The sequence below is a fragment of the Oncorhynchus mykiss genome, chromosome 30 (assembly GCF_013265735.2).
Source record: "Oncorhynchus mykiss isolate Arlee chromosome 30, USDA_OmykA_1.1, whole genome shotgun sequence".
Taxonomy (NCBI): domain Eukaryota; kingdom Metazoa; phylum Chordata; class Actinopteri; order Salmoniformes; family Salmonidae; genus Oncorhynchus; species Oncorhynchus mykiss.
In genome coordinates, this window is record NC_050570.1 from 42654286 (window position 1) to 42665807 (window position 11522).

The 11522-nt window shown below is 43.7% G+C and overlaps 1 protein-coding gene across 2 annotated transcripts; it reads left to right on the forward strand.

Moving 5' to 3' along the window:
- The first annotated feature begins 1870 nt into the window (after positions 1-1870).
- LOC110521842 (nuclear receptor subfamily 2 group F member 6) lies at positions 1871-10093 on the forward strand. 2 transcript variants are annotated; one of them, XM_021599757.2, is made up of 4 exons: positions 1871-3431; positions 4163-4257; positions 7855-8424; positions 9106-10093. In XM_021599757.2, exons 1-4 carry the CDS (start codon positions 3163-3165, stop codon positions 9378-9380), a joined length of 1209 nt encoding a protein of 402 aa, XP_021455432.2. In that variant the 5' UTR covers positions 1871-3162; the 3' UTR covers positions 9381-10093. The 2 variants fall into 2 exon arrangements, with proteins under 2 accessions (XP_021455432.2, XP_021455431.2); XM_021599756.2 differs by having other exon boundaries at positions 1872-3431; positions 7852-8424.
- The last annotated feature ends 1429 nt before the right edge of the window (positions 10094-11522 follow it).

An 11522-nucleotide genomic window follows, 5' to 3' on the forward strand; every position in this document is an offset into this window, starting at 1 on the left:
AGACCCTGCGTCAGCAGACTCCATGCAGAGCAGCTGCATTCCTGATCTACAGTTCAAAGAGCAAGGGACTCACAGACACAGACGCACACATGAGCGCACAAGCACTTGAACACATGCACACGCGAGTGCATACACACACGCAGAGTCACACACATTAGTGCATGAACACATGCACAAAAAGGCACACATTCTCTTGCAAAAAGACAACAGAGGTAAGTACACACTCACTCCTCTTACAAACAGCCACCCCAAAGCTCCTGGGAATCTAGAGAAACAAGCAGTGTACATATATTTTCTATTCCCCTTGATCTCAAAAGATTAAAACATACACCAACAAAAAGCACACACTCGTGGCCTTAATTGAAAGGGCATTAATTCAGTTTAACACAGCTTAGGTTTGCCGCTGATAACCTCCTATAAAAAACAAAAGAGCTATCCGTAGCACAGGGACGTTAGCTGTGACTTGTGTGGGTTATATGGGTTAAAGTCACTTCATGCTACACCTCAATGTACATTATATGCCAAAGTGACTCTTCCTTTAAAGATGAGGCAAATTATAACTGTTTTCCTCTTATCAAAATTAAAATGAAATCAAGTTGTATTTGCATACAGACCCCTTTTCCAAAGAAATCATGCAAGACCAGATTGTCGTTCAAGCCATTGACTAGTAAAACAGTACATACTCTATATTGTTGGACCATAGAATGCTGGTCCAAATATATATGTAACATGAAGGCTGTCAGGTTGTTCTGTAATATGAAGGCTGTGATGTTATCTGACTCCTTGGGTGCAGGGTCCTTGTTCTCCTCTCTTCTTCAGGAGACCTTCACCTGACAATGCAAACCTTTTTTAACCATACAGTTGCTAGCGTTGGAAGAAATGAGAAATGAACTAACTAAATGAGCGCGCGAGAGAGAGAGAGCTAGGTATTACTATGGTCCGAGCAACAGCTAGGTATTACTATTGTCCGAGCAACAGCTAGGTATTACTATTGTCCGAGCAACAGCTAGGTATTACTATTGTCCGAGCAACAGCTAGGTATTACTATTGTCCGAGCAACAGCTAGGTATTACTATTGTCCGAGCAACAGCTAGGTATTACTATTGTCCGAGCAACAGCTAGGTATTACTATTGTCCGAGCAACAGCTAGGTATTACTATTGTCCGAGCAACAGCTAGGTATTACTATTGTCCTAGCAACAGCTAGGTATTACTATTGTCCGAGCAACAGCTAGGTATTACTATTGTCCGAGCAACAGCTAGGTATTACTATTGTCCGAGCAACAGCTAGGTATTACTATTGTCCGAGCAACAGCTAGGTATTACTATTGTCCGAGCAACAGCTAGGTATTACTATTGTCTGTGACCGTGTTTTTCCTCTGCTGGTTTGCCTAATTTATTCAAGCCGGGGCCAGAGGAAAAAGGGGACAAAACAATTTTTAAAAATGCAATTGTACATTGTGTGTCACAGCTTTCTTCCTGGGAAGGAGAGGCTGACCAAAACACAGCGTGGTTATAGTTCATGGTTCTTTAATAAGAGACACAAAACATGAACACAACTACAAAACGTGAAAACCGAAAATAGTCCCATGTGGCACAAACACTGACACAGGAAACAATCACCCACAAAATACCCAAAGAATATGGCTGCCTAAATATGGCTCCCAATCAGAGACAACGATAAACAGCTGCCTCTGATTGAGAACCAATCCAGGCAACCATAGACTTACCTAGACACCTAAAAGAACACAACCCCATAAATCTACAAAAACCCCTAGACAAGACAAAACACATAAATCACCCATGTCACACCCTGGCCTAACCAAAATAATAAAGAAAACAAAGATAACTAAGGCCAGGGTGTGACACTGTGACTGTGCAAACGGGAATGCAGAGAAGCTTAGGCCTGAAGCCATTACTGCTGGATGGACAAGCACTGACAAAACAAGGGAGGGAGAGAAACAGAAACAGAGGGACAAGGGGAGGCTTGCTAAGGGGAGCTCCCATTCTGTCTAAGCTCCCATTCTGTCTCAGGGCTAATAGAGAGAGGGGAAGTCTCTATTTCCACAGATCCCTGGGAGCAGGAGAGGAGCAAGAAGCAGACACTGTTTCACAACAAGCAACAGAGCACGGAAGAGAGCAAGAGAGGGGACGTCACTGCACTTTGAACTTGTACAGACTAGCAGGACCAGAGGGAGCTGTGTGTGACTTTATCATGATCTATTTAAAATCTTTGTTGTAAATAGTGAGCCTTTAGATTCAGTGTGGTTGTTCCCTGAATTGTCTGTCATCTCTGACTATTGGCTGTCTGTCTGGGGGGATAGAATAGTGCTGCCAAGCTAATGAAACAAAAAAAGTGCTATTTATAAATGTTTTTGTGACTCAACCTTCTATGGGGTTGAATGACAACATTTAATTTCCAAGATTTTCTGAATATCTGCTTGTGGTACATACGTATAAGAAATTCTTGACACCAATTTGAGCTCCTTCTTGCCAAGCTATAACGGTGCTGCTGTCTGTAAGATTGATTGATAACACTTTCTACACACAGCCCAGAACTGGTCCGACTAGTTTGTAAGTAGGGTAAAGTAAGTCGGGCAGTTTGAAGGAGAGCAGTCCTTTTCTTTCTGGTCTTCTCCTTCGCTCCTCCCTGCTTGTCCAGGGAGAAAGTAGCGTGGTGTAAGGAGAGGAGAGACAAATGAAGAAGGGGGGTCCTATTTTACCCCTCATAGACCCTCCTCCTAGTGTGGCGGAAGTGACAGAGACAGAGAAAGAGCGAGCGCGAGCATGAGCCTATAAGTGTAATTTATTGTTTCCTGTGAAAGGGCAGGCTGCACCCTTTTCTCCCTCCTGAAATCTGAACTGCTTGTTGTGTCAGAACTTTCAGGAGGAGCCATTGTCTAGGGGTCATAGGAAAAACAGAGGAGTGAAGGAGAAGAACAAGAGAGTGAGAGGTCGGAGAACAGCACCGCGGTAGAAAAATAGAGGAGTGAAAGGGATCTCCGGGTCATTTGACAGAGACAGAAGGGGAAAGAGGTCAAGAGAAGGAGTCTGGAACATGTGCAGTTTCAGTTGTTTTGACTTTTCATAACGCTGTCAGTTTTGCTTGGAAGCTGACTAAAAACCAATACCTCTTTGTGTGTGTCAGCCGTGTCACTCGGATATGGCCATGGTGATCAGGGGATGGGGCAACCCTAATGGAGAGACCAACGGACTGGGGGGGGGGAAGGCTTACTTGCGTGGGGATGAGGAGGAGGGCTCACCTCAGGCCGGGAGTGATGCGGAGGAGGGAGACGAGGACAAGGCATGCGTGGTGAACTGTGTGGTGTGTGGGGACAAGTCCAGCGGGAAACACTACGGGGTGTTCACCTGCGAGGGCTGCAAGAGCTTCTTCAAGAGGAGCATCAGAAGGAACCTCAACTACTCCTGCAGGTCGGTGAAGCCGCTCCGTAAAATATCAAGAAAATACGTTAATGTGAAAAACAACAATTTCAAAAAGGCAGTCTAAGAAACACACAATTTAATGTCAAAGGTTACTGTGTTAATAGGCTACTGTAATGGATCCCTAAAAGTCCTATTCTTGGTGGTCATACAGTATATGTACAGCATGCTTACAGACCCTGTAACTTGTTAGATAATATTTCCCTTGGGGAGTCCTCTTTGTGTTAGGTTGTGTTACAGCTTTATCTCAAGTTAAAAAATAAAAATAAAAAGATTTTCAGGTATACACATGGCGAACAGACTTATTTTGTATCAGAACCAAACAAATGTGCATTTCCCACTCCCACCTACTGTACAGTTAGTAAAATCTCTTACAGTACTACCATATCACACTTCTGAGGAATGTGAGCCTTTGTTTATCGTTATCTAAGGGCCACATTCAATCAAAACTGTTCATCCATTACTGCACAGTGTACATAGTAGTTACAGTGCTCTCAATCTGTTTCTTAAGTTGTGAATCATACAGGACAGGAAGATATATTTCAAAGCTTTACAGACCTATACAGAGAAGCATTTGTATTCTGCAGTCCACAAAACCATTTATTCATGTTCCAGCCTATGACTCCTTTCACACAGCCAGAGCAGCCACTCTAAGACTATTAATTCAGGAGAGAGAAAGAGAGATCAGGACAATACATTCTGTCTAATGTTCTGTTGTGCAGGTCGAATCGAGAATGCCAGATAGACCAGCATCACCGCAACCAGTGCCAATACTGCCGGCTGAAGAAATGCTTAAGTGTTGGCATGCGCAAAGAAGGTAACTATCCTATCTTATCTGTTGCACAACATCTCTGCCACTAGGACGATGCCTAACGCAGAGGCAGAGATACTGCCAATCCAATGTTCCATATACCATAACGGACAGCAGCACAAGTTTGTTCTACAAAAACATGCCCCTGCCATAATAAACAGAGCTGACATTTCACAATTCTGTCAGTTGGCCAAATTATTTACATATTTACGCTGTAAACTACAGCAAGCTCGATTTTAAAAGGTGTTTAGGGGTGAGGAAAAGAGTTTCAAATATTGGTTTGTCAGGTAGCTTAGCGGTTAGAGCATTATAGCATTGGGCTAGCAACCGAAAGGTGAAAAATATGTCAATGTGCCCTTGAGCAAGGCACAGGGTTGCTGTTGATAATGGCAGATCCTGGCCCAACTCACTGAGGGTGAGTGGGGTCATGGTCATTTCCAATTCACACATGTGTATAATACACACTTGTGTGAAATAGGACAAATATAAGCACCCACCTAATTATTATTTTGAATTTAAACATGTTTCATTCATGTAGCTATAGTATTTGTAAATCCAGTTGAACTCTATCCTTATTTTCCCTCTCTCTGACCCCTACTCTAAGTACCCCTGCTACGTGGTACGTATCATTCTGCCCGTTGTGTCAGAGGCATTTCCCAGGCAGTACATAGGTTGGATAACCCAGGCAGCCAGCCAGCCACTCCTAGGTGTCATATTTATTCTGCATTGAGCTGGCAACAGCCCAGAGCTATATTCAGCAAGGATAGTCATGCAGGGATCTGACCCAATGACAGCACTGACGCAGCCTGGCCACAGTGTTTCCTCATGACCTGGAAACGCTTGGATCACCTTCGCCGGGTAACAGGTTCACCAGGGATAGTAGTGGTCTACTTTACTTCCAGACTGTTTGTAGTCAATAATACTTCAATGACAAGTCAGACACAGCTAACCACAGCCTAGCCTTGGTAGTTTGACAGACCCTGTATTGAACTAGTTTAGCAAGACTACAAGTTGAGTATAGCAATAACAGACTATCCAGGCTAGCAGTGAAATGGAATGACATTGTCTGAAACTTGGAATAATTCACAGCAACGGAGGTTGAAAGAAACCAATGTCCAACTAACTAGTTGTTAGACAGTGTAAGCATAGCACTGGTACCTGACAGTTTCTGCTATCAACAATGTAACATTGTTGCCTTGCCAATACATGGACCAGTTGGTCCCCCCTTTGTTTGCATTAACAGCCTCTACTCTTCTGTGAAGGCTTTCCACTAGATGTTGGAACATTGCTGCGGAGACTTGCTTCCATTCAGCAACAAAAGCATTAGTGAGGTTGTGCACTGATGTTGGCCGATTAGAAGTTAGGTGTTCGATGGGGTTGAGGCCAGGGCTCTGTGCAGGCCAGTCAAGTTCTTCCACACCGATCTCAGCAAACCATTTCTGTATGGGACTTCCCCAAAATCTTGCCACATAGTTGGAAGCACAGAATTGTCTAGAATGTCATTGTATGCTGTAGCATTAAGATTTTCCTTCACTGGAACTAAGGGGCCTTACCCAAACCGTGAAAAACAGCCCCAGACCATTATTCCTTCTCCACCAAACTTTACAGTTGGTACTATGCATTAGGGCTGGTAGCTTTCTCCTGGCATCCGCCAAATCCAGATTTGTCCATTGGACTGCCAGATGGTGAAGCTGGACATGGTGATTCAGATGGTGATTCATCACTCCAGAGAACGCGTTTCCACTGCTCCAGAGTCCAATGGCGGCAAGCTTACACCACTTCATCCGACGCTTGGCATTGCACATGGTGATCTTAGGCTTGTGTGCGGCTGCTCGGCCATGGGAACTAATTTCATGAAGCTCGCGACAAACAGTTTTCTTGTGCTGATGTTGCTTCCAGAGGCAGTTTGGAACCCGGTAGTGAGTGTTGCAACAGAAGACAGACAATTTTTACACGCTACATGCTTCAGCTATCCCGTTCTGTGAGCTTGTGTGTCCTACCACTTTGCGGCTGAGCCGTTTGTTGCTCCTAGACATTTCCACTTCACAATAACAGCACTTACAGTTGACCGGGGCAGCTCTAGCAGGGCAGAAATTTGACGAATTGACTTGTTGGAAAGGTGTCATCCAATGACGGTGCCACGTTGAAAGTCACTGAGCTCTTCAGTACAGGCCATTCTACTGACAATGTTTGTCTATGGAGATTGTATGACCGTGTGCTCTATTTTATACACCTGTCAGCAACGAGTGTGGCTGAAAAAGCCGAATCCACTACTTTGAAGGGGTGTCCGCATACTTTTGTATATATAGTGTATACGTAACATTGTATTGTATATTGTATATGTATTTCTGCATTGTGAACAGCTTGCAGTAAATGTAAACATTCATCATGAAATCTAACTCGTTATTTCTGAAACACAAGTAATAAAAGCAGCATCAAATACAGTATATTGCACAAGTTGCTTATCTTCATTGTGTTATTATTTCTGCATTGCAAAAAGTCCATGCGTTTCATGTATGAAATACTGCCAGCCAGAGTATACACATACTGTTCACTCCATGCAAATATTAACACACAAACAAAACTTTTGAGAAAATGGACATAGTTCAACCAGTTTGAAAATGCATTGCATATCATGCGAACGCTAGCTCCAGTATTCAAAACTCCCGACTCTAATTGGTGTCTATTATATATATTACTGTGGAGATGGGCAGTTGGCTCACTTTTTTGAACATGCAAATTGGGCCTCTAGGCAGTTATCACTCAAATATATGTTTAATAAAGATATCCGGACTCTGGATGTAAGGTTTCATTATTTTACGTGATGTACAAACAATGTCATTGTATATAAAGCATTATGAACTGGGTCGTTCAAGCCCTGAATGCTGATTGGCTGACAGCCGTGGTATATCAGACCTTATACTAAGTGTATGACAAAACATTTATTTTTACTGCTCTAATTATGTTGGTAACCAGTTTATAATAGCAATAAGGCACCTCTGGGGATTGTGATATATGGCCAATATACCACTGCTAAAATGTGTGGTTTGCAGCACTTAATTAACGCCCAATGTTACATATATGCAAAGTTACTTTTTCGAGTGTTCTATACTTTGCCGAAATGGAATATTGTTCTTAGAAAGTTCACTCAAGCATCTCTGGACATCTAATGAGCATTTTGCATGCATTGAATTTCAGAAACTCACCTTTTACGAGACCGTTTCGGGGGAGCAGAACTGCCGTGTTGACAAGATGCAGAGGCGTGCCATTTAGAGTGACGATTTCCGGTTTGGTAATTACAATGATCGGCCACCAGATAGTGTCAAAAGTATCTATTAGGATTTCATCTAGAAGAGACTGGTGTTATTTGATGTTTTGATTGCGTACAGACACGTTACCAGGTGTTTAAATACACTGTTACGTGTATGTAACATTTGGCGTTAAAGGGCTAGAGTCAGCATACTTTTCCATCAACAAACACCTGTTATGTTCAATGGTGAACGTTAGCTTGCCAGCGTGTTTTGCATTAGCCTCTACAACCTCTACAAAGCCCTTTCTCTCCCCCTCTTCCCCTCTCCGCCCTCTCTCTCTTCCCTCCAGCAGTCCAGCGTGGACGTATCCCTCCATCCCACCCAGGCATCAGTCCCACTTCTCTGGTCGGCGGAGGTGGCGGTACCAGGCCAGTAGGGGGCGAATTCTTCAACGGCCAGCCCATGTCAGAGCTCACCTCCCAGCTGCTCCACGCCGAGCCCTACCCCAGCATCCGCTACGGATCCCAGTACGGCCAGCAGCAGATGCATGGTGCTGGAGGAGGCTCCGTCATGGGCATCGACAACATCTGCGAGCTGGCGGCACGCCTCCTCTTCAGCACCATCGAGTGGGCCAGGAACATCCCTTTCTTCCCTGAGCTGCCTGTCACTGATCAGGTGGCTCTGTTGAGGCTGAGCTGGAGCGAGCTGTTCACCCTGAATGCAGCCCAGTCCGCCCTGCCGCTACACATGGCTCCTTTGCTGGCCGCGGCCGGCTTCCACTCACAGCCCATGTCGGCGGAGAGGGTGGTGTCCTTCATGGACCAGGTGAGGTTGTTCCAGGACCAGGTGGACAAGCTGACCCGGCTCCAAGTGGACTCAGTAGAGTACAGCTGCCTCAAGGCCATCACCCTCTTCTCTCCAGGTCAGTGTACTGGTCGGTCATCACTCTCTGGTCCAAACCAAAACCCTTACACTTGAGAAATACAACACCTAGTCCTAACAGGCTGCTACTCTGCTGGTTTTAATGTTCATAGTGAGTCACTCTGGCCGGGTTCTTTTGGCTCCGTTTTCAAAATGTCCCCCAACTTACTAGAAATACTGATATACTGCAGTGCCTCACTATACACAATCCCTAGGAATACTATTGCTGAATTGATTCCTAGCAAGAATTATAACTCTTGCTTGCGCTCAGATTAGAAAGCGAGAATATGAGAGAAAGTCGGATATAGGCCCAGGCTCATAGCTTTAGAATGAGTGTTCCGTTAACTCCCAGAAAACCCATTATTAGTATTCAAATCTAGACAACATTAGTCATGCTGATGTAAAGTTCAGTCTGTAGGTCCACATTTCTCATATGAACAGCTTTTTAAAGTGTTACATCTCTGTCCATATGATAAATATTGACCTACACCTCTGCAGAAGCACAACTGACCTTTCAATCAGCATGTCTCATTGATCTCAAGTTGTTTGAGAAGTCATATTCTCTTCCATTACTGTTGCTCCTGCCTGTGTTCTGCACTATAGTGCTGACCATTTCTGCACTTCTGATTGACCTTAAGTCCATGCTTAAGTCTGTCTGTGTGTCCTGGTTTGTCCTCTTTAGATGCGTGTGGTTTGACAGACCCCGTCCATGTGGAGTCTCTGCAGGAGAAGGCCCAGGTGGCTCTGACGGAGTACGAGAGGATGCAGTACCCGGGTCAGCCACAGCGCTTCGGACGTCTTCTCCTCCGCCTGCCTGCTCTCAGGGCCGTGCCCGCTAATCTCATCTCCCAGCTGTTCTTCATGAGCTTGGTGGGCAAGATGCCCATCGAGACCCTCATCAGGGACATGCAGCTGTCTGGGAGCTCCATCAGCTGGCCATATGTCCCTGGGCAGTGAGGAACAGAAGCCTAGGACACACAGGATCCTGGAAGAGGATCCTGGCTGGAACCTAGAGCAAGATGGAGAGGGATTATTAGCCAGTGATGTCATAATTCTTAAACGTGCAATATGCAGAAATCGCTCTGCCATTTCCTGGTTGCTAAAATTCTAATAGTTTGCCTAATTTCAGTTTATGTGACAAAGAAAGCAGTGTAGAGAATCATTGTATCATCTTAACCAGTATGAAAAATATTTTCAATAACATTTTTTTTTTCTTCAGCTGTTTGAAGCTGGTATACAAAACCGAAAGTAAAAGACGCAAAAACTAAACTTAAGAATTGGAAGCATAGAAATATAACATAAATCGAATGCTTCTTAGACTTGCTTTCAATGAGAATGACAGATCTATAACTAACATTTCCATGTGAATCTGGTCACCCAAAAAGTTACATATTGCAGTTTAAGGTCTAATAAAGCCATTTTTTATCTCAATATCAAATCATATTTGGGCAACAATTAAGTACCTTACTGTGATTGTTTTCAATTAAAATAGTTTAAAAATCTAAATAAAATCTTCTTAGCCAATAGCCAATTCTCAAGAAAGAATTTGCTAGGACTGTCTGGGAGTGGTCTGAGTGGGGAGGGAAAAACTGAAAACAAGCTGTTATTGGCAGAGAGGATTGGAACTCTTTCTTATTGGTCTATTGACTAATTTACCACCGGGTGTTGACACCAGGCAGGGTAGCCTAGTGGTTAGAGCGTTGGACTAGTAACCGGAAGGTTGCAAGTTCAAACCCCCGAGCTGTCGTTCTGCCCCTGAACAGGCAGTTAACCCACTGTTCCTAGGCCGTCATTGAAAGTAAGAATTTGTTCTTAACTGACTTGCCTAGTTAAATAAAGGTTAAAAAAATATCAACCATCCCAACAAAACAGGCTGAAATTTCAGCCAATCTTTTAAAACAGCTCTTACACTAAAAGGGCATTATCATAATTTTTTACAATTTCACAGTATTACTCCAACCTCATAGTATGGAAATATATATAAAACACAGGAAAATCACATTTTTGACCACACTGGGCATTAAAGGACGTAGTAGACGAGTACTGTATTGCTACTCACTCAGAGAGAGCCACATGGAAATACCAATGATTGGAACTGGAATGAAACCATTGGAACAATTTAGGTGTTCCGTGTGTATTCCAAGGAAATCATACATTTGACTTGGTGTATACTTCTTGATCTGTATTATGACCTCATTTTAGTCCTTCTCTACCTCATTCTGGCCCCAGAACAGGGCTCTGAAACGCAAACTGTAACTGAAGCCCGTGTGCCACTACTACCTCCATCCCCATGACCCCCAACGTGACTCTGTCTGACCCCAGGCTCTGTGTGACTCTCTGGCTGCTGTGTTAGGTCCCCTGGGTCTCAAATGGGACCCTCTGTCCCATAGCTACAGTGTATAAGGGCTCTGGACAAAAGTAGTGCACTGTATTGGGAATAGGGTGCCATTTGAGATTCAGCCGTAAGGGTTTGTGATGCCACAGCCATGGCACATACTTTCCTTGTATGCTGTTGTCTCCTGAGCCCTCTATTTATGTACATCTTTGGGTATTGATTTACATGAATGTTGAGCTTATACAGTGCCTTGCGAAAGTATTCGGCCCCCTTGAACTTTGCGACCTTTTGCCACATTTCAGGCTTCAAACATAAAGATATAAAACTGTATTTTTTTGTGAAGAATCAACAACAAGTGGGACACAATCATGAAGTGGAACGACATTTATTGGATATTTCAAACGTTTTTAACAAATCAAAAACTGAAAAATTGGGCGTGCAAAATTATTCAGCCCCCTTAAGTTAATACTTTGTAGCGCCACCTTTTGCTGCGATTACAGCTGTAAGTCGCTTGGGGTATGTCTCTATCAGTTTTGCACATCGAGAGACTGAAATTTTTTCCCATTCCTCCTTGCAAAACAGCTCGAGCTCAGTGAGGTTGGATGGAGAGCATTTGTGAACAGCAGTTTTCAGTTATTTCCACAGATTCTCGATTGGATTCAGGTCTGGACTTTGACTTGGCCATTCTAACACCTGGATATGTTTATTTTTGAACCATTCCATTGTAGATTTTGCTTTATGTTTTGGATCATTGTCTTGTTGGA

Coding starts and splice junctions, on each gene's coding strand:
- LOC110521842 (XM_021599756.2), top strand. CDS start 3,163: ATGGCCATGGTGATCAGGGGATGGGGCAACCCTAATGGAGAGACCAAC. Junction 3,432..4,162: donor AACCTCAACTACTCCTGCAG/GTCGGTGAAGCC, acceptor TCTGTTGTGCAG/GTCGAATCGAGAATGCCAGA. Junction 4,258..7,851: donor TGTTGGCATGCGCAAAGAAG/GTAACTATCCTA, acceptor TCTTCCCTCCAG/CAGTCCAGCGTGGACGTATC.